Below are 22,535 nucleotides of genomic sequence, written 5' to 3' on the forward strand. Positions count from 1 at the left end.
GCGTGAGTCACTGTGCCCTGCCTATTTTAGTGGTTTTTTTTTTCCCCCAAGAGACACGGTCTCACTATGTTTCCCAGGCTGAATTTATATTCCTGGCCTCAAATGATCCTTCTGCCTTAGCCTCCCCCAAAGTGCTAAGGTTAGGACGGGAGTGGTGGCTCACACCTGTAAGCCCAGCACTTTGGAAGGCTGAGCCAGGCGGATCACCTGAGGTCAGGAGTTCGAGACCAGCCTGGCCAACATGATGAAACTCTGTCTCTTCTAAAAATACAAAAAAAATTAGTCGGGTGTTGTGGCTGGTGCCTGTAATCCCAGCTACTCGGAAGGCTGAGGCAGGAGAATTGCTTGAAAATGGGAGGCAGAGGTTGTAGTGAGCCGAGATTGCGCCACCACACTCCAGCCTGGCAACAAGAGTGAGACTCCGTCTGAAAAATGAAACAAAACAAAGTGCTGAGGTTACAGGCATGAGCTACTCAATTTTCTTTCCTGGTTATGGGTCTACTGAAGTTTTGATATTTTTGTGCCAATTTTTTCTTTTCTTTTCTTTTCTTTTTGAGATGGAGTCTCGCTCTGTCGCCCAGGCTGGAGTGCAGTGGCCGGATCTCAGCTCACTGCAAGCTCCGCCTCCCGGATTTACGCCATTCTCCTGCCTCAGCCTCCTGAGTAGCTGGGACTACAGGCGCCCACCACCTCGCCCGGCTAGTTTTTTGTATTTTTTTAGTAGAGACGAGGTGTTAGCCAGGATGGTCTCGATCTCCTGACCTCGTGATCCACCCGTCTCGGCCTCCCAAAGTGCTGGGATTACAGGCTTGAGCCACCGCGTCCAGCCTTTGTGCCAATTTTGACATTTCACATTCTCCCAGAAAGGTATTTACTTTGCTTAAGTTTCTACATTTACCAACATACAATTATTTGTAATATTTTTTGGTATTTTGATATTTTATGTTATTTGGAAATGGGGTTTTGCTATGTTGCTCAGACTGGACTCAAATTCCTGGACTAGAACAATCCTATTGAGCAGCTGGGACTACAGGTGTGTGCCACTGTGCCTAGGTTGGTGTTTTGATAATTTAAAACTCCATGGGAGACTGGGCACAGTGGCTCACACCTGTAATCCTAGCACTTTGGGAGGCCGAGTTGGGCAAATCGCTTGAGGTCAGGAGTTTGAGATCAGCCTGGCCACACGGTGAAACCCCGTCTCTACTAAAAAATACAAAAAAATTAGCCGAGTATGGTGGCGTACACCTGTAGTCCCAGCTACTCCGAAAGCTGAGGCTCAAGAATTGCTTGAACCCGGAAGGTGGAGGTTGCGGCAAACCGAGATTGCATCACTGTACTCCATCCTGGGCGACAGAGTGAGACTCCGTCTCAAATAAATAAATAAATAAACCTCCATGGGGGTCTCAAAAGTCAGATCACGTGGGGCCTGGTAGCCAGGGAGAGGAGTCTGGGTTTGTCCTAAGGATGAACAGCATGAAAGAATATTCGACTGAGGCTCCAGAATGGAACAGATAATGAAATGCCAAAGTGAAGTGCTTGCTCCTGGCCAAATTGCAGAATTTTAAAGAAAGCAGAAATCCATGTTGCCACTCTCGAAACCCCTCATCTACCTCAAGAGTATAAAGGCATCAGGGGTGGATTTGAAAGGGGCAGTGATTTGATTTGGAAAGAGCTGCTATGGCACTGAGTCTGCAGGGGTGGGGCTGGGGAGCTGCCTTCTAACCCCAAATCTGGTGAGAAGTGCTTCAAGGAAGCCCCCCAGAGAGCTCAAGGTGGGCTCCCTGCAGTCATGGCACCCCAGTGGGTCATTGGTAGGGAAGGCCTCCAGAAAGGAGGTGAACTGCAGTGGGCACTGGACAGCGGGAACGGAAAAAGGGGTCTGGCCCCACGGACTTGTTTTCTCTGGCACAGGGTATGCAACAGAGTGGGTTAGTGCATGCCACTTGAAAGAAAACCAGAGCTAGTCAACAGAGAGGTGCTGCCCCTTTCCCAGGAGTTTCAGTCAAGGGGGTAGTGCATAAGGGAGCCCATAAAACCCTCAGAGGGCAGGACCCAGCTTTAGACAGCTACCACCCAGGGAGTGAGATGCCATCTTACACCAGTGTCAATCCAGCATGCACTGTCTGCACCCACTGCCCTCCCTCCCTGTTCTCCAAAGGCAGCGTCTTCTCAGGCCTGGGAGTGGGGCCAGGGAGAGGCGCAGACCCGACTTCCCCCACTCCTTATCAGTGGGGGCTGCAATGGCCAGAAGTGGAAAACGCTTTGTTCTTTTTTTTTTTTTTTGAGACAAACTCTCGCTCTATTGCCCAGGCTTGAGTGCAGTGGTGCCATCTCGGGTCCCTGCAGCCTCAAACTCAAGCAATCCCTGCAGCCTCAGCCTCATGAGCAGCTGGGACTACAGGTGCGTACCACCACGCCCAGCCCAAGAACACTTCATTCTAAATCAAGTTCTGGGATTTGGCTACTACACAAAACTGGGCACTCTAATAGAGATTTGTTTAGTAACTTTAGGTGATCACAGGACGGTGAGGAAATGGCATAAAAATGCAATGGCTGCATTCCCTCTGGCTGCGAGTAGAAACCAGACTGGAGGGCCTGGGGTGGAAACAGTGGTCTGTCATCCCGGAAGACGACTGGAGGACTTGGGCCAGGAAGGAAAGGGAGGGGAGGGGAAAGGAGGGGAGGGGAGGGGAAGGGAGGGCAGGGAAGGGGAGGGGAGGGGTCTGAGCCTGGGCCTGCCACCATTCAGAGGTCAAGAGAGGTCAGGGAGATGTGGCCATGGAGACAAGACCAGAGCCCACAGTGGGGAAGAAGATTGCCAAGAGAGTGAGGGCCCCCATCCAAGTGAAGAAAGTGTTTCAAAGAGAAAGAAAGCGACCAACTATAACAAGAGCCACTGAGAGGTCAAGGCGAGCCCAAATGAGAACAACTGAATCACCTGGACCCATTCTCCAAGGACTCATTGTGGGAGGCTCAATACAGGCTTTGGCTGTACGAATGTGGCTGGGATTGGCCTTCGTCACATCACACTGTGGGCCCCATCTGAAACTGTTCCTTTGCAGCTAAAGTCTAGGAAAAAATTTCTTTCCACTGAAGAAGTTTTCTCTGGGAAAAAAAAAAAAAGCTTTTTACTTTGGCTGCCAGAAAGCTCAGAACTAAATTTGATATTGAATCAATAAAGCACCTTTATGGGCCTTTATAGGTTGCATATTTATGTATTTATGCTATTGTTTCTGATCTTTATTTTCTCTTTTAATTAAATTTTACTATTTTATTTTAAACATTTTTAAATAATTTTTTTAGAGACAGGTTCTCACTATGTTGCCTAGGCGGGTATCAAACTCCTGGCCTCAAGTGATCCTCCTGTCTTGGCCTCCTAAAGTGCTGGGGTTACGGTAGGAGCCTTCCCATGTGGCCTAAATTTTTTTCTTTTTTTTTTTTTTGAGACGGAGTCTTGCTGTGTCACCAGGCTGGAGTGCAGTGGCGCAATCTTGGCTCACTGCAACCTCCGTCTCCCGGGTTCAAGAGATTCTCCTGCCTCAGTCTGCCAAGTACCTGGGACTACAGGTGTGCACCACCACACCCAGCTAATTTTTGTATTTTTAGTAGAGACGGGGTTTCACCATGTTGGTCAGAATGGTCTCAATCTCCTGACCTCATAATCCACCCACCTCGGCCTCCCAAAGTGCTGGGATTACAGGCTTGAGCCACCACACCCGGCCTAACATTTTTTTGTTTTTAGAGATAAGATCTTGCTATGTTGCCCAGTCTGGACTCACATTCCTGGGCTCAAGTGATCCTCCCTCCTCAGGCCTCCAGAGTAGCTGGGAGTGCACCACTGGTAGCACAGGTGTATACCACTGCACCCATCCACATTCTTGAATCTCCATTTCTGTTTTTTAAATTTTACCTTCCTTGTTCTTTTTGGAAGCCACCTCAGGTGCACTGGGAATGTGGTTTGCAAATTAATCAATACTATTTCATTTATTCAGCAAGTATACAGATGTCTTGTAGTAGCCAGGTCTCTCTGGCATGCAATTGGCCGAAATAAATTAATGAAGACAAAAATAAATGTCTTCATCCATTTTCTGTCGCTTATAACAGAAAACCTGGAACTGGGTAATTTATTTAAAAACCGGAGCTCACTCTATCGCCCAGGCTGGAGTGCAGTGGTGCGATCTCGGCTCACTGCAACCTCCACTACCCAGGTTCTAGCAATTCTCCCTGCCTCAGCCTCCTGAGTAGCTGGGATTGCAGGCGCCCACCACCACATCCAGCTAATTTTTGTATTTTTAATAGAGTTTTGCCATGTTGGCCAGGCTGGTCTTGAACTCCTGACCTCAGGTGATCTGCCTGCCTCCGCGTCCCAAAGTGCTGGGATTACAGGCATGAGCCATCGCGCCCGGCCACGTGTGCTGTCTTGAGTCTCATGACCACCCCTGAACCAATGGCCGTGGAGAGGGTATCTTGACCAGTGGGCCTGGAGGTGCCACCTGGTTGGAGTGGGGTGGGCATCAGTTCTCTAGGGATACGGATATGATTTGGGGTGGCCTGAAGGAAGAAGGGCGGGGCAGAGCCATGCACAAAAACATGCGCACCACATACCTACCACATGCCAGGCCCTGCGAGACATCCTGGAGACACAGACGTGAACCTGACAGGCCCTGTGCCCCCGAGAGGGGCACTTTCCAGAAGTGGAGGTGAAACTTGCACGCACAGTTACGATCCCAGCCAGAGCACGGGAAGAAACTTGGAGAGGTGACAGGTGAAGGATTTGGGGAGTTCAAAGGATGAGGAGGGACTCTGGGTTCTGGCCTTCAGGAAAAAAGATGAACTGAAATTGCCCTTTCTCTACAAACAGTTAAGAAACTGGACAAAGCACAGGAAACAAGTGTTTTCAGATATTAGGCAAAGGGCAGCTCAGGGCTGTGATCCCTGAGCAATGGAAGATAAAGGAGAGGAGCCCTGACATAGCCTAGTTCCCACTGCCTGCCTGAGGTGATTCTCCTACCGCTGTGCTGGGAGGGGGACCATTGTTCTCACCAAGTTAAGAAGAGGAGACCAGAGTTTGAGAAGGCTCATCTTCAGGGCTTCTGATCTAACTGAAGACCGGCCCAGATATGGGTATTTTAAAGCTCCCCAGGGTTGGCTGAGCACGGTGGCTCATGCCTGTAATTCCAGCACTTTGGGAGGCTGAGGCAGGTGGAACAGTTAAGGTCAGGAGTTTGAGACCAGCCTGGTCAACATGGTGAAACCTTGTCTCTACTAAAAATACAAAAAAATAGCTGGGCGTGGTGGCGAGTGCCTGTAATTCCAGCTACTGGGGATACTGAGGCAGAATGGAGAATCACTTGAACCTGAGAGGCGGAGTTTGCAGTGAGCTGAGATCACGCCACTCCACTCCAGTCTGGGAGACAGAATGAGACTGTCTCAAAAGGAAAAAAAAAAGAAAAAAAAAAAAAAAGCTCCCTAGGGTTCCAAGGTGTAGCCAGGGTTGAGAACCACTAGGCTAATCTGCAACTCCAGGCAAAGGCGGAAGGGGGGCAGGGAACCCACAAAACAGAAACCAAACTCTAAGAAAAGGAGTAAGGGGAAAGTGAAACCGACCCTGGGCACCAGGCTGGGATGGAAGAGCATCTGTGGCTAAACACAGGGCAGCCACCACCCCGGAGGAACCAGGGCCCTGCCCACCCACTTGCTTACTGCAGTTTCAACACCCTGGCCTCCTTGGGGTCCCTTCTCCCCGCTACCCCTGTAGAGGCGTGTGTGTGCCTATTTGTTTACCATCAGCCTGCTGCCCCTTCCCCCAGCTGGACCAAGCTTGGGAGCAGAGGCTCTGTGTGTTTTCTCTGAGTTCATCTTCCCCAAGCCCAGAGCAGAGCCTGGCACAGAGTAGGTGCTCAGCAAATACTTCTTGAGTGACTGAATGAAGACAATGTATGATCCCATGAATCCTGTAGGGCCATGCTTTACCCTGCCTTATGTGATGCTGTCCCCAAAGGTTGGGCCCATTCTGACAATATCTTTTGTGTTTCTTGAACACAGGGTGCATAGAATCAAGCAGACATGCGCCTTAGTTTGGGACACTCCATGCAGCCATAGGGCCCTGAAAAGCTTCCCTGTTCTTTGTTTGTTTGTTTGAGATGGAGTTTTGCTCCTGCTGCCCAGGCTGGAGTGCAATGGTGCGATCTCAACTCACCGCAACCTCCGCCTCCCGGGTTCAAGCAATTCTCCTGCTCAGCCTCCCGAGTAGCTGGGATTACAGGCATGCGCCACCACGCCTGGCTAATTTTGTATTTTTAGTAGAGACGGGGTGTCTCCATGATGGTCAGGCTGGTCTGAAACTCCCAACCTCAGGTGATCTGCCTGCCTCGGCCGCCCAAAGTGCTGGGATGACAGACGTGAGTCACTGTGTCCGGCCTAAAGCTTCCCTTTTCAATGGACTTTCCCCTTCCCTGCATCCCAGTCTTACTCCTGCTGCCCTGAGCCACGACGCCCCCTTGTCTGTGTGGCACATGCCCTTCCAATCTGCTTTCCAGGATCTTATTTCCATAAATGTCTGTAACAGCACCAGTTATTGGGTACTTACTCTATGCCAGGCACTATGCTGAGCAACTTACATATCATATCTCATGAAACCATCACATGTCCCTGAAGGAGGTGCTATTATGATCCCCATTTTACAGATTAGAAAACAGAGGTAGGCCGGGCACGGTGGCTCACACCCGTAATCCCAGCACTTTGGGAGGCCGAGGCAGGTGGATCACCTGAGGTCGGGAGTTTGAAACCAGCCTGACCAACATGAAGAAACCCTGTCTCTACTAAAAACAGTACAAAATTAGCCAGGCGTGGTGGCGCATGCCTGTAATCCCAGCTACTCAGGAGGCTGAAGCAGGAGAATCGCTTGAACCTGAGAGGCGGAGGTTGTGGTGAGCCAAGATAGTGCCATTGCACTCCAGCCTGGGTGACAAGAAAGTCCGTCTCAAAAAAAAAAAAAAAAAAAGAAAAGAAAAGAAAAGAAAGAAAACAGAGGTAGAGGCCGGCGGGGGTGCACATGCCTGTAATCCCAGCACTTTGGGAAGCTGAGGCGGGTGGATCACTTGAGGTCAGGAGTTTGAGACCAGCCTGGCCAACAAAGTGAGATCCCATCTCTCAAAAAATATATATATACATATATATACACACACACACATATAGGCACACACATATACATATAAATATGTATATATTTGTGTATAGAGAGACATATACATATATATTTGTGTCTATATGGTCTCATCCATGTCCTGGAGCTGAGCATCCCTGCAACCTGGAAGGAATGGCCTCAGGTGTGGCAGGATAGGTTGTTAACTTCACCTCTCCATGCCCTGTTCCACGCACACACCTGTGTATAAGTCCAGACCCTGGCCGGGCGCGGTGGCTCAAGCCTGTAATCCCAGCACTTTGGGAGGCCGAGACGGGTGGATCACGAGGTCAGGAGATCGAGACCATCCTGGCTAACACGGTGAAACCCCGTCTCTACTAAAAAATACAAAAAAAAAAACTAGCCGGGCGAGGTGGCGGGCGCCTGTAGTCCCAGCTACTCGGGAGGCTGAGGCAGGAGAATGGCGTGAACCCGGGAGGCGGAGCTTGCAGTGAGCTGAGATCCGGCCACCACACTCCAGCCTGGGTGACAGAGCGAGACTCCGTCTCAAAAAAAAAAAAAAAAAAAAGTCCAGACCTACTCTCATCAAAGGCTCTGTACCAAAAAGGGGAGGGACCAGACCCCTGGTGGAGGGCCTGGATCGCAAGTGCCATTCCCTTGTCTTTCTTTTATTTATTTATAAAAGAAAATAGGCCAGGCGTGGTGGCTCACACCTGTAATCCCAGTACTTTGGAAGGCCGCAGCGAGCGGATCACCTGAGGTCAGGAGTTCCAGACCAGGCTGGCCAACATGGCAAAACCCTGTCTCTACTAAAAATACAAAAATTAGCCAGGCATGGCAGCATGCGCCTGTTGTCACAGCTACTCAGGAGGTTGAGGCAGGGAAATCGCTTGAACCTGGGAGGTGGAGGTTGCAGTGAGCCAAGACTGCTCCACTGCACTCCAGCCTGGGCGACAGAGAGAGAGACTGTCTCAAAAAAAAGAAAAAGAAAAAAGAAAACAGAGGTAGAGACAGCTTAAAGTCACTTGTCCAAGGTAACAGAGTAAGTGGCAGAAATGCTGTATAGAGGATTCTTGTGTATGTCTGCATTTTTTGTTTCTGGTTCTCTATTTGACTATTTTTCACTCAGCACTCTGCATTTAAGCTCCATCCCTGTTGCTCTCTGCCCAGGCAGTTGCCCAGTGATGGACACTGATTTTTCTGCCACCTCAAACCATGCCTGGGATGCATCTGTCTGCTTGTGAGAGGTTTAACCCAGGAGTGGACCTGCCAGGGGACACACAAGTGCCAAAATGCCCTTTCAAACATCCCCACTAACTTACACGCCCACCAAATGCCAGAATTCCATTCACTGGCAGCCTTACTAGCAACAGGTTTTATCTGATTTTCTGTTTTATCTGATGGGCATCGTGTGGGATCCTGTTTTTCTTTGCAGCTTTCTGATTACTGGCAAAAATCTTAGTCCTTATTCCATTTTTTAAAATGACATTTGAACACACACAATAGGAAAAATGGGATTTCAGAATAATGATAATTCACTCTGATGATGGGAAGTAGTCACACAGCCCTGTCACTTCCTGGCTACAAGGAGCTCCCGAGAAAGTCCAGACTCACTCTCATCAAAGGCCCTGCCCCAAAGAGGGGAGGGACCAGGCCCCTGGTAGATTGCCCAGATCATGGGCGCCGGTCCCCTGCCTCGGGGCCTGTAGCCTAGTTGAGTGGGAATTTGGTCGCGTCTATGTCCTGGAGCCAACTGTCCCTGTGCCAGAGAAAGGGATGGCCTTTGGGTGTGTATTGGGGGTTAGGCTGTTAACTCCACCTCTCCATGTCCTAGATGACACATATGCCTAGATCAAGCTCCTGCCTACCTCTGGGCCATTACCTCACTTCTAGAGCCTCAGTCTACTCATCCATAAGGTGGGGGTATGAGGACATCTCTCCTAGAGGAGGGCTCGGGGGTGCAGAGAAACTGACAGTGGCCTCAGACCTGACAAGCACAGAGCAACACACTGCTGCAACGCCTCCTGCCTCTCATGAACCCCCGGGGGAGGCATCTGCAGCCCTATTTCATGGCTGTGGAGGGCAAAGCCCAGAGAGGGAAAGGGAAAGTCAACAGATCCCACAGCACGTCAGCTCCTTGACCAGGCCAGGGATGAGGCTGGGAGAGGACGAGCAGATTCACTCAGTCATTCAACTCTCCTTACCCCTCTGCCTCCTTCCCCGGCCTCTGGGGCCCCAAGTCCAGCAGCACCCAGGGCAGGGGTGTGGTAGGTTCCCCATGCCTCTTCCTTCTCCCTTTGCACCAAGCTTCTCAGGCCCAAGGGGCTGCCAGTGCCACAAGGACACCTCTCAGCTAAGGCGGGCTGAGTCCAGAGCTGGTGGCCCCTGAGTCAGGCCCTGAGTGGTGGTTGAGGCAGTGGGAGCAGAGGAGACCACAAGGAAACTAACAGATGAAATCCAGTCCTCCCAGCCTTTGCCCTTGCTGTTCCCTCTGCCTGGAGCCCTCTCCCCACAGAGGGCTGTGAGCCCGTGCACTCCATACTCACTGTCACCAGAGTCTTCCCCGAACCCAGTTAAGAATGCCGGCCCCGCCGGGCGCAGTAGCTCAAGCCTGTAATCCCAGCACTTTGGGAGGCCGAGACGGGCGGATCACGAGGTCAGGAGATCGAGACCATCCTAGCTAACACAGTGAAACCCCATCTCTACTAAAAAATACAAAAAACTAACCAGGCGAGGTGGCGGGCGCCTGTAGTCCCAGCTACTTGGGAGGCTGAGGCAGGAGAATGGCATAAACCCAGGAGGCGGAGCTTGCAGTGAGCTGAGATCGTGCCACTGCACTCCAGCCTGGGCGACAGAGTGAGACTCTGTTTAAAAAAAAAAAAAAAAAGACTATTAAAAAAAAACCAAAAAACAGACAAACAAAAACAAACAAACAAACAAAAAAAAGAATGCTGGCCCCTCAAGGTCAGGCGTCATGGCTCATGCCTGTAATCCCAGCACTTTGGGAGGCCAAGGCAGGCAAATCACAAGGTCAGGAGTTTGAGAACAGCCTGGCCAACATGGTGAAACCTGTCTCTACTAAAAATACAAAAAATTAGCTGGGCGTGGTGGGCACCTGTAATCCCAGCTACTCGGGAGGCTGAGGCAGGAGAATCGCTTGAACCCAGGAGGCGGATGTTTCAGTGAGCTGAGGTTGTGCCACTGCACTCCAGCCTGGGAGACAGAGTGAGACTCTGTCTCGGGAAAAAAAAAAAAGAATGCAGGCTTCCCTTCTCACCCTGGACTGCCTGATATGCTTTATTTATTTTCCCCAGAGCATGGATCACCATCTGACATGCGATTCTTTTTTTTTCTTTTTTTTTGAGACGAAGTTTCACTCTTATTGCCCAAGCTAGAGTGCAATGGCACAATCTTGGCTCACTACAACCTCTGCCTCCCGGGTTCAAGCGATTCTCCTGCCCCAGCCTCCCTTGTAGCTGAGATTACAGCATCTGCCACCACACCAGGCCAGTTTTTTGTATTTTTAGTACAGACGAGGTTTTACCATGTTGGCCAGGCTGGTCTTGAACTCTTGACCTCAGGTGATCCACCCACCTCACCCTCCCAAAGTGCTGGGATTACAGGCGTGAGCCACCGTGCCTGGCATGATCCATCTTTATTGTCTGTCTCACTGCTTCAGAAATAAACTCCAAGCACATTTTGTTCACTTAATCGCCACTACCTAGAACAGTGTCTGGCGTGCAATAGGGTCTAAATAGATAGATAAAGATTAAGTAAAACTTTTATGAAGATATCAGAGAAGTGCACCAATCTTAAGTGTACAGCTTAATCGTTTTATATGTAACCCAGTTCAAGTGGAAGAACACTTCCAGAGGCTCCCTGTACCCGACCCCCAGCCAATCCCCACCCCTTACAGATGTACTGACTTCCATCACCATTGATTAGTTTTTCCTGTTCCTGAGCGTGGCTTAAATGAATTACTTCAGTGTGTACTCTTTTTCATTTTAACTAATTAATTTTTGAGGCAGAGTCTCACTCTGTCGCCCAGGCTGGAGTGCAGTGGAGCAATCTCAGCTCACTGCAGCCTCTACCTCCTGGGTTAAATCCATCCTCCCACCTCAGCCTCCTGAGTGGCTGGGATTATAGGCGGGCGCCACTATGCCCAGCTAATGTCTGTATTTTTCTGTAGAGACAGGGTCTCACTATGTTACCTAAGCTGGTCTTGAACTCCTGAACTCAAGCCATCTGCCCACCTTGGCTTCCAAAAGTGCTGGGACTACAAGTGTGAGCCACTGCACCTGGCCCATGTCCTTTTTTGTTTGGCTTCTTTTGCTCCACGTAAGGTCTACAAGATCTACGCATGGTGTTGCATTGACAGTGGTTCCTTTTACTGCTGTTCTATCATACAACATTCCACCATTTACGTATTCACGCTCTTGCTGATGGGCATTTGAGCTGTTTCCAGTTTGGGGCTACAGTCTTGTACATGTCTTCCGGTAGCCCTATGCCCCCATCTCTCTTGGGTACCTACCTAGGAGTGCAATTGCTGGGTCATAGGGGAAGTGTGTGTGTTAATAAGAAACTGCTGAATGGTTTTCCAAAGTGGTTGTACCTACTGACATTTCCACCAGCCATGTATGAGTGTTGTGTAGCCTCTTCCTCTCTAGTACTTGGGGATGTCACTTTTTTTTTTTTTTTTGAGATGGAGTTTTGCTCCTGTCGCCCAGACTTGAGTGCAATGGTGCAATCTCAGCTCACTGCAGCCTCCGCCTCCTGGGTTCAAGCGATTCTCCTGCCTCAGCCTCCCTCGTAGCTGGGATTACAGGCACCCACCACCACACCCAGCTAATTTTTTGTATTTTTAGTAAAGATGGGGTTTCATTATGTTTGCCAGACTAGTCTCCAACTCCTGGCCTCAGGTGATCTGCCCGCCTCGGCCTCCCAAACTGCTAGGATTATAGGCATGAGCCACCGCGCCTGGCCAGGGATGTCAGACTCTTAATGGGTGGGTGACTGTTATCTCATTTCCCTGCTGAGTAATGATGTTGGGTGCTCAGGAAACATCTGCTGATTGAACCCTGTGGTGGGCTATAGAGAGTGGCTCTTCAACTGGCAGGGAGTGTCACTGTTGGCTGCCATGCTGGCCTCAGAAGCTGCTCTCCATTCCACATACTGGTCACACCTGCACCCTGGGCGCAGCTGAGATCAGAGCAAGACATTCAGACGGACTAGGCTAAAGGTGTCCCATGGCTAGAAAAAAGAGAAAATCATTGGTTCCCCAGCAGAGCTCTGCAGACAGGACACTGATAGGCTGCCCCTTCCCGGTGTCCAGTGGCACCCATTGGGCAGAGGCCATCTTTCACCACTCCTAGGAGGCACCCAGAGGCCACGTGACCCAGGCAGGAACACCATCTCCCCTGGGCCCCTGCCCTCTGTCTCAGGAGGCTGCATCCTAACACTTGGCAAAGGCTGGGCATGGCCTGTGAGGTCAGCAGAAATTACCAGCCAGTGGGAGGTGGGCAGAGGCACTGGGCTACTTCCCATCCTAGCCCATAAAAACCTCCATGGGCTCTGAGCTTCCCCCTTCCACAGTGACTTTGGAAATCATAGGCTAAGATGGCACCACAAGAGCCAAGGCCCTGAAGTCCCTCTTAGAGAAGTACTGCCCACTGATCAGATAAATCCCATTATGAATCTTAGGTAAGCAAGATACAAACTTCCATTGCATTTGAACCTGTATGTTTGGGCTTTGTGATATCAGCAAGCTTTGCCCTCATACAGGTATATACAGTACAGTTGGCCCTCCACACCCGCGGGTCCTACGTCTGTGCATTCAACCAACTACAGATCAAAAATACAATATTCACAGGATGTGAAACCCGTGGATATGAAAGGCTGGCTTTTCCTATTGGCAGGTTCTGCAGAGCCAACTTCGGGACTTGGGCATCCATGGATTTTGGTATCCATAGGGGTCCTGGAACCAATCCCCCAGATACTGAGGAGTGACTATGAAATATATAGTACATATGTTTTAAAAAAGAAAACACATAGTACATATAATTAACATAGGTAACAACTAGCCTGATTTTACAGATGAGAAAACTGATGCATAGAGAAGGTGGAGAATTTGTCTGAGGTTAGTAAGTGGAGGAGTCAGGATTTGAACCCTGGGCCTGGCTCCAGAGGTTCCAGTCTTAAGTGCTCCACCTCAAGGCTGAACCAGCAGGCCAAGAATACAGAGGTGCAGGCCAGCTGCTCCAGGCAGCTCCTCCTGCCCACCTAGGCCTCCTCAGGCCTTTTGCCTGGATGCAGTGAGGGTCGCACCCTGCACCCCTGCCTCCTCGCCTTCCCAGGCGTCACCCTGAACCCTCCCCATTCTGACCCTCACCTCTTGGATGGACCCAGCCAATAGGCTTCAGGGGTTTTTCCCTCTCCCACTCCTCACACGCACTTGGCACAACCTCTGCTCTGGTGACCCCAAGTGTCTACCTTCCCTGGGTCCACCCCCAATCTGTTTTGAGAGAAAGCTGCCTCTGGGCCAGTGGGATCTACCTCCTGTCCACAGGCCCTATGTCAACCAGAGCTCTTTCAATGACAAGTGACAGAAACCCAACTGGCTTAGAGGAGGGAAATGTTTATTGGCTCATGTGACTTAAGAAGTCCAAGGTCCACAGGCCTCGAGCCAGCTCAGCCCCAGGTGCCCAGATGGCATCAGGAAGCTCTTGTCTCTGGACCTCTTGGCTCTGCTCTCTGTGCTGGTTTTGTTCTCAGGCAGGATGGTTCCCTCAGGGTAATAAGTTGCTTCCAACAGCTCCTGGCAGCCCACACTCATTCCGCCAGCTCTGCTGCCCCAATGTGGTCGCTGTCTTCTTGCCAGCGATCCTGTCAAAACCCTTTCCTGATGGTCCCACTTGAAGTCCCAGGGCTCAGGACCCCACCCCTGCACCAATCAGTGGTGGAGTGTGGGTGGCTCTGTGATGGGCTAGCCTGGCGTGCCATTCCCACCCCTCAGCCCCAGGGAGGGCGCTCAACTGCACAAAGCACAGGTCCCAGCAGAGGAGAGATGGTTCCTGAAAGGAAACCAAAAAAGGCACTGCTACCAAAGCAGGGCACCTAGAGGCAGGCAGGGCCTGCAGACGCCCGTTTCCAGCTCCCCAGGGCTGTCCCCTCTCCATGTCTCAAATCGTTGACCCTCCCACCAGCCTTGGGTGGTTTTTTTGTTTTGTTTTGTTTTGTTTTGAGACGGAGTCTCACTCTGTCACTCAGGCTGGAGTGCAGTGGTCAGATCTCGGCTCACTGCAAGCTCCGCCTCCCGGGTTTATGCCATTCTCTTGCCTCAGCCTCCCGAGTAGCTGGGACTACAGGTGCCCGCCACCTCGCCTGGCTAATTTTTTTTGTATTTTTTAGTAGAGACGGGGTTTCACCGTGTTAGCCAGGATGGTCTTGATCTCCTGACCTTGTGATCCGTCCGTCTCGGCCTCCCAAAGTGCTGGGATTACAGGCTTGAGCCACCGCGCCCAGCCCAGCCTTGGGTGTTTTAACCCACCTTCTCCTTCTTTGGGTCTCTCACTCAGGGAAGGAGACCCACCCCCTGCTTCACAGAGAAGTCAGACACCATCAGATAAAAGCTGTGAAGACCAGCCAGGTGTGGCGGCTCACGTCTGAAAGCCCAGCACATTGGGAGGCCAAGGTGGGAGGATCACTTGAGCCCAGGAGTTCGAGTCCAGCCAGAACAACATAGTGAGACCTCATCTCTACACACACACACACACACACACACACAACACACACACACTATACGCCTATAGTCCCAACTACTCCAGAGGACGAGGCGGGAGGATCCCTTGAGCCCAGAAGGCTGCAGTGAGCCGTGATCGTGCCACTGCTCTCCAGGCCAGGCAACAAAGAGAGGCCCTGGCTCCAAAACAAAACAAAACAAAAAAGTTAAAATTAAAAAAAAAATTGTTACCTCTGGTTGGACGCAGTGGCTCATGCCTGTAATCCCAGCGCTTTGGGAGGCCAGGTCAGGCAGATCACTTGAGGTCAGGAGTTTGAGACCAGCCTGGCCAACGTGGTGAAACCATGTCTCTACTAAAAATACAAAACTTAGCTGGGCATGGTGGCGGGCACCCGTAATCCCAGCTACTCAGGAGGCTGAGGCAGGAGAATTGCTTGAACCTGGGAGGTGGAGGTTGCAGTGAGCTGAGATCACGCCACTGCACTCTAGCCTGGGTGAAAAAGTAACTCCGTCTCAAAAAACAAACAAACAAACAAACAAACAAAAACAGTTACCTCAATCCTCCCCGCAAAACCCACTCACTGCCCTGTCCCTTGGCAGGTTGAGGTTGGCCTGAGGTTCCCCCACCTCACCCCATCAATTCTCTCCCATCCTATCCCTGCAGATCGTGTCTAAAATTCTCACCATCTAAAAACCACCCCTATGCATCCATATGGTGTGAAAAATTTATATATATACAATATATAATGTAAATATGTATGTAAATAAACAAACCACTGCCCACTCCTATGCCCCTCACTCTGAGTGGTCTCTGGTTGGCATTCCTAAGTGCTGCTTCCACACGCCTCAGGGTCTCTCACCTCCAGCCCACTCACCCCCTACAACCACCACCAAGGCCCAAGCAGCACTGGTGGAGTCGCCGGGAAAGCTGAGGGTCGCCTTGCAGGCGCCACCTCCTGTCCACGGTGTCTGACCCTTGACCTCTCCCTGCTTCCAGATGTACCTGTATGGGCACCACCGTGGATCCTGGGTGGCACGGGTTCTGGGCTCTCTCATCTCCTTTGGTGGTCTGCCCCAGCACCCCATGCTCAGCGAGGTCACCTGCTTTTGAGGCTCACACGTGTCTTTGTTCCCCTACATTCACACATCCACTCAGCACCTTCCCTCAGCAGCCTCACAGGCACCCCCAATTCATCACAGCCACATTGTGACCTTCAGGCTGAACCTGTTCTTCCTGTGTCCCCCAGCAGGGAAGGAGCCCCTGACCACCAAAGCTGCTGCAGAAAGAAACCTGGGGGTCGCCCTTAACAATCCCCTCAGCCTCCATGTGCAGTTGGCCATCTCCATGCTGAAGGCTGAGGCCAGCACAGACCCAAGTCTGCCCACCGCTCACTGTGCCCCTACCTCGTCCTGCTCCAGCTGCCATCACCTCACCCAGACTTCCGAGTCAGTTCCCTGCTGCCACCAGTGCCCACGAGAAAGCCACTGAGCTTGTTAAGAAACAGACTATATGTGGCCGGGCGCGGTGGCTCAAGCCTGTAATCCCAGCACTTTGGGAGGCCGAGACGGGCGGATCACGAGGTCAGGAGATCGAGACCATCCTGGCTGACACGGTGAAACCCCGTCTCTACTAAAAAATACAAAAAACTAGCCGGGCGAGGTGGCGGGCGCCTGTAGTCCCAGCTACTCGGGAGGCTGAGGCAGGAGAATTGCGTGAACCCGGGAGGCGGAGCCTGCAGTGAGCTGAGATCTGGCCACTGCACTCCAGCCTGGGCGGCAGAGCGAGACTCCGTCTCAAAAAAAAAAAAAAAAAAAAAAGAAACAGACTATATGTATACGTTTTCTTTTTGACATTTTTTTTTTTTTTGAGTCGGGGTCTTGCTCTGTTGCCCAGGCTGGAGTGCAGTGGTGCAATCATGGCTCACTGCTGCCTCGAACTCCTGTCCCAGCCTCCTAAGCAGCTGGGACCACAGGCATACGCCACCATTTAGACCTTTAAAACTGAATGCCTTGCGGGCCCCAGGAGGCCCCACGTGGGCTACCTGCGCCTTCCCCAACCTCACTGAGCGCCTCTGCTTTACACGCAACACAGCTCCTGGGTCTGCTCTGAAAGGTTATCTGGATGAACATACTGTGTCACCGCTCTGCTCAAAAACCACCTTCAAGGCCCTTCACAATCTTGCTATGTCTGCTCCTTTCCACATGCCCTTCACTACACTGGGCACAGGACTCTACAGTTTCCAAGACCTGTTCCTGCTCCCTGTCCCACTTATCCCTTCACAGCAGCCCACAGGGGGCAGAAGAGTCTCCATCAGAGAGACAAGAGGCTGCTGAGAGCAGGGCAGCAGCCCGCGAGGGGTCAGCAGCACCACGGGGCAGGTGTCCCCCACGTGCCCAGCACTTGCGAGCTCTCCCACCTCCCTTCTGTAGGCAGCCCTGGCGTGCTCAGCAGAGCCAGGGCCTCCAGCCTCCCCAGATGATCCCTCTCTCCCCTCACTGCACCTCACCTGCCATTGACACGGCCCCAGCTCCCAGTTTTTTTTTGAGATGGAGTCTCACTCCATCACCCAGGTTGGAGTGCGGTGGTGTGATCTCAGCTCACTGCAACCTCCACCTCCCAGGTTCAAGCGACTCTTCTGCCTCAGCCTCCCTAGCAGCTGGGATTACAGGTGCACACCACCACGCCCAGCTAATTTTTCTATTTTTTGTAGAGACGGGGTTTCACCATGTTGGCCAAGCTGGTCTTGAACTCTTGACCTCAGGGGATACGCCCACCTCAGCCTCCCAAAGTGTTGGCATTACAGGAGTGAGCCACCACGCCCGGCCCCAGCTCCCAGTTTCATGTGGGGAAGGCAGGTGGGTGGATGGGATGGCAACCATGATGTCCTGCACAGAACCTGGAACAGACACTGAGATTCCCTTTTATTATTTTTTTTAATAAATTTAAGAACAGCTCTACCTTCTATCTTCCCCCCAGAGCAACTAAAACCAACTAAAAGGGGCTATGGCCTGGGGGGCAGAAGGCGCTAGGAGTCATAATCCTCTTCGTCCTCTTCATCAGGTGCTGAGGGGCCCGGGGGCGCTGGGGGCAAAGGCAGAGTAGAGGCGAAGGGCAGGAAGGGCGTCGGGGGGCTGCAGAGCAGAAGGCAGGGGGGAGTCAGGCCTAAGCCCCACCATGCCCTCCACGGGGGCAGCTGCCAAGCCCCTCCCTCCCTCACCTGACCCTCCCACCACCACCCTCCAGATCCATGGGGCCAAGGCCCAGGGCAGCTCACGCAGGGCAGGCCCAGGGCCCACCCACGGGCCCTGGCAGGGTGGAGCAGGATCTTTCAGGAGAACAGTCTCCTGCCTTCGAGCCCTCCTCAGTCTCCTCAGTTATTCTCCTCCCACCCCCCAAATATGCCACAATCAACAAGACCAAGGGGCCAGGGAGACCAGGAAGGGTAAACTGGCTCTAGGGAGTCTGCCAGCACCCTTCCATGCCCCTGGGCTGCTCACCTCTGAAAGTGGGCAGGGGGGTGGCTGGCCTGGGGTGGGGGTTGTGATGTCTCCTCTTCCCCATCAGTATCTGTGTCCTCAGATTCATCCTGTGAGCACCACAGAGGTCAGAGTTGACAAGAAAAGACACGAGCCCATCACTGGGAGTGGCAGGGACAGCAGTAGACCCTCACAGCCCCAGTTTACAAATAAACTGGGTGCAAAGAGGTCGCAGAAAAGGATGAGCGCTGGCCTCCTGCCAGTTCAGCTTGGGGCGAGGCTGTCTGTCCCATCATCAAGGGCAGGGCGAAGAGCTGGGGCCTCACTCACCTCCTGCTCCGAGTCTGTCCCGGACAGCTTCTTGTCCTTGCTTTTCGTTCCCATTCCACCGTTCTTCCGGCCGCCGCTGCCTGGTTTCCGGCCCCTTTGGGAAGGTACAGTCCATCTGCCCAGAGGTCTCCCTACTCCTTGGCCACCCCCAAGCCCTGTGGCCTTGGCCTTCCCCACTGTATGCCAGGCCCTGGCCCCACCTGCGGGCGCCCTTGTCCCCATCCATGTGGTTGTCCTCCCCGTCCCCCTGCATGTCGGGAACAGATGCCACCAAGTCCTTCAAGAAGTCAAACTGCTGCTCCAGCTCGATGCACTGCTTCCTGGAAGAGGTGAGGAGGGGCTGGCACTCAAGACGGGCCACCCAAACCCTCAGTGGGTGGCAGCAAGGGGCTCCGGATGTCAGACTGGAGCTCGGGCTGATCTCCGCCCCCGGGCCTGCACTCCTTTACTTAAGTGGCTCCCTCTGCCTGGACGCCCAGCCCCTCCTCTGCCAGTCTGTGGCCTTGCTGGTGTCCCGGCCGCCGCCCACCTCCCTCGCCATCCAAGCTCTGCCTCCCTCAGTGTGTGAACTCCCCGCGCCAGCCCCGCCGGCCCCTCCCTGCTCCTCGCCGCTCACAGGTGGGATGTGGTCATGGTCTTGGCGTTCCGGGACTGGGTCACCTGGCAGGCCTTCTTCAACAGCGACTCTAGGAAGAGCTCAAGCGCCCGGGCTGAGGGGCGTCAAGGAGAACGCCAGGGCGGGGGAGGGCGACCCGCTGCCTCCCTCCCCGACGCCCCTCGACCCGGCCCGCCCCCGGCAGGATACAGATGATGACAGGCACCGCCGCCGCCACCTTCCCAATCTCTTCGTCCGTCTGCATGATCTTCTTGATCCGCGCCTTCGGGTGGGGGAGCAGAGTTCAGACCCCGTCGCCTCCGTCCCCTAAAGGGGTGCCGGGGGAGGAAGGGGCATCCCCGGAGAAAGGGGGCGGAGGACGCGGACGCGGGGAGGGCACGGAGGAGGCGGGGCGTCCAGGCCCCCGAACACCGCGGCGCGCCTGCCTTTCCAGAGGGAACTGGGCCCAAGCCTCCCGGGAGCCGGGCCCACTCCCTGCCGGGCTCTGCCATGTGCTCACCGGCGGGAACCGCGCGTTGTACTTCTTCTTCTTGCTCGGCATCTCGGGGCCTCGCTCGCCGCGTCGGGTCCAGCACCGCCGCCCGCAGCCTCCCGGCTCCCGGGCCTGCTCGCTGCCCGCCCGCCTCGGTTCCCCCGGGTCCTGGTGCCGCCCGCTCCGCCCCCGCCGCTTCCCGTGGAGTCCTAGCGCCGCCGGTTAAGACGCCACTCACGGGGCCCTAGTGCCCTCCACTTGGAGCCTCCCGGGCCGTGCGCATCCCTCCCCGGTCTGTACCGCTGCTCCCGCCCGCCCCCAAGACCAGAAGAGCGAACGTTGGCCCCGCCCCCCACGGCCCGCCCCTCCCGGGGTTCCCGCGATGGCCCCGCCCCCCGAGTCAGCACCTCCCCGTCGGCCCCGCCCCTTCCCCTGCCGGCCCCGCCCCACAGCGCGGCCGCTGCGGCCGCTGAGGCTGGCGGCTCCGCCCCGTGGCTGCGCTTGTCTATAAAGTTGTTGTTGAGGTGGCACGGCGCTAAGATGGCGGCGGCGGCGGCGGCCGTGGCGGGGGTGGGGCGCGGCGGCGGTGGCACGGAGCCCCGGCAGGAGCGGAACCGGGCCCGGGGCTGGGCCGGCGTCGAACGCAGCGAAGGCCGGAGGTGACTGCGGGCGGCGGGAGGGGCAGGGCAGGGCCGGGGCGGGAGCACCGCTCGGGCCGTGGGCGTTAATGGCGGCGGGCGCGGCACGGCCGGAGCCTGGCGCTCCTGCAGGCTCTAGCAAGCCCAGGTTCGACTCCGGGCACCGCCCCATTGGCTTCGGAAAGGCCTGTGCCCTCTCTGGACCTCAGTGTCCTCGTCTTTAAGTGGGCCCGTTAACGCCTTCTCGGGAGGCCTGGCCCTACAGAGCCGGCCTTGGGAGCTGCGCGAACGTGCGCTTCTTTGCCTTCCTCTATTAAATGCCAGCGCTCCGGATACCTGCCAGGAAAAGGGGGCCTTGTCGGGGCCGGGAGGTGTAGCTGGGGCCGGTTGCTCCCACGCCTGGATTCACCCTTTGGCCCTGCCACGCACTACAGGTGACCTTGGGCAAGTCCTTTCTCTCTCAGCCTCAGTTTCCTTGTCTGTAAGTCAAGGAGAATAGTAATAACTGCAGCAACCCTTCTGGAGCGCTCACTCCTCAGGCATCTAATTTTCACAGCGGATCTACAGGACAGGAACAGTTGTTATCCCATTGTAAAGATGAGGCAACTGAGGCGCATCGACAATAACTCTTACCCAAGGCCACAGTTTAATCCAGTGCCTGGCACCTGTAGTTATTGTCTCAGACCCTGCCCTGACTCGGTTCCCTCACAGCAGGATGGAACCAGGTGAGGAGCTGGAAGAGGAGGACTCTCCAGGTGGCCGTGAGGATGGCTTCACTGCTGAGCACCTGGCTGCAGAGGCTATGGCAGCTGACATGGACCCCTGGCTAGTGTTTGATGCCCACACGACACCTGCCACTGAGCTGGATGCCTGGCTGGCCAAGTACCCACCATCCCAAGTTACCCGCTATGGGGACCCCGGTTCACCCAACTCAGAGCCTGTGGGCTGGATTGCAGTGTATGGGCAGGGCTACAGCCCCAACTCCGGGGATGTGCAGGGCCTGCAGGCAGCCTGGGAAGCTCTGCAGACCAGTGGGCGGCCCATCACACCGGGCACCCTGCGCCAGCTCGCCATCACCCACCACGTGCTCTCAGGCAAGTGGCTTATGCATCTGGCACCAGGCTTTAAGCTGGACCATGCCTGGGCTGGCATTGCCCGGGCCGTGGTTGAAGGCCGGCTTCAGGTGGCCAAGGTGAGCCCACGGGCCAAGGAGGGTGGGCGCCAGGTCATCTGTGTTTACACGGACGACTTCACGGACCGCTTGGGTGTACTGGAGGCGGATTCAGCCATCCGTGCAGCAGGTATTAAGTGCCTGCTCACCTACAAGCCTGATGTCTACACCTACCTGGGCATCTACCGGGCCAACCGCTGGCACCTCTGCCCCACTCTCTATGAGAGTCGTTTCCAGCTTGGGGGCAGTGCCCGTGGCTCCCGAGTGCTTGACCGTGCCAACAACGTGGAACTGACCTAGAGGGGCCAAACTGGGGAGACTGCCCTCTCCCCACTCCATGCTGGGGATGGATTTTCTGTCTTCCTCCTTGTCCCATGAAGGACAAGCCCCCCAACTCTGGGGACTACTAGGTCACTTGGGAACTACCTGCATCTTCAGTCCCCTTGAACTTCTGCCCTCTGTTCAGGGCTGATGCAAGCCCCACAGGCTGGGGGAATCCGGTTGTCTGAGGGATGAGCCTTCAGCCTCCCTTTGTAATGCTGCTCCTCTCCACTGCCCAGGACCGTGGGTTGGGTGCAGACACCTAAGAGGAGAGACTTCCTTGGGACGCTCATCCCCTGCTATACCTCCCCTTCCTCCTGCATCTCCCCTTCTTTCCTTCCCCCTCACAAGGGAGAAAACTTAGTACTTCCAGCCCCTCTCCTTGGAGTCTTCATGGTCTAGGGGTAGGGGCCCCACTGGCCTGAGCATGCCATTTTGGGGGGAGGGTGGTTGTGCCTACTTGTCCTTTGGCAGAGGGGATGCCAGGACCATGGACATGAGGCCTGCGCATCCCTGCCAGCTCACACAGCCTGTCCCACCATCCCCCCTTCCTTGGCTACTTTGACATGTGCCTGCTCCTGGCATTTCAATAAAACCCGGCTTGGGTCTGTGTCTTGAGTGGTTTAAA

The 22,535-nt window shown here is 54.1% G+C and overlaps 2 protein-coding genes across 4 annotated transcripts; one reads left to right on the forward strand and one right to left on the reverse strand.

Annotated features, from left to right (window-relative positions):
* Positions 1-17,797: 17,797 nt before the first annotated feature.
* DRAP1 (DR1 associated protein 1) lies at positions 17,798-19,931 on the reverse strand. 2 transcript variants are annotated; one of them, XM_005577210.4, is made up of 7 exons: positions 19,805-19,931; positions 19,495-19,567; positions 19,306-19,399; positions 18,890-19,009; positions 18,690-18,783; positions 18,381-18,469; positions 17,798-18,014 (listed from the first exon to the last, which is right to left on the reverse strand). In XM_005577210.4, the coding sequence occupies exons 1-7, from the start codon at positions 19,844-19,846 to the stop codon at positions 17,909-17,911; spliced, it is 618 nt and encodes a 205-aa protein (XP_005577267.1). In that variant the 5' UTR covers positions 19,847-19,931; the 3' UTR covers positions 17,798-17,908. The 2 variants fall into 2 exon arrangements, with proteins under 2 accessions (XP_005577267.1, XP_045228085.1); XM_045372150.2 differs by lacking the exon at positions 18,890-19,009.
* Positions 19,932-20,292: 361 nt separating this feature from the next.
* Positions 20,293-22,535, forward strand: C14H11orf68 (chromosome 14 C11orf68 homolog). Of its 2 annotated transcripts, none has more exons than XM_005577211.4 (2): positions 20,293-20,436; positions 21,127-22,535. In XM_005577211.4, the coding sequence occupies exons 1-2, from the start codon at positions 20,318-20,320 to the stop codon at positions 21,884-21,886; spliced, it is 879 nt and encodes a 292-aa protein (XP_005577268.1). In that variant the 5' UTR covers positions 20,293-20,317; the 3' UTR covers positions 21,887-22,535. The 2 variants fall into 2 exon arrangements, with proteins under 2 accessions (XP_005577268.1, XP_005577269.1); XM_005577212.3 differs by having other exon boundaries at positions 21,130-22,535.

The sequence above is a fragment of the Macaca fascicularis genome, chromosome 14, assembly GCF_037993035.2.
Source record: "Macaca fascicularis isolate 582-1 chromosome 14, T2T-MFA8v1.1".
Lineage (NCBI taxonomy): Eukaryota > Metazoa > Chordata > Mammalia > Primates > Cercopithecidae > Macaca > Macaca fascicularis.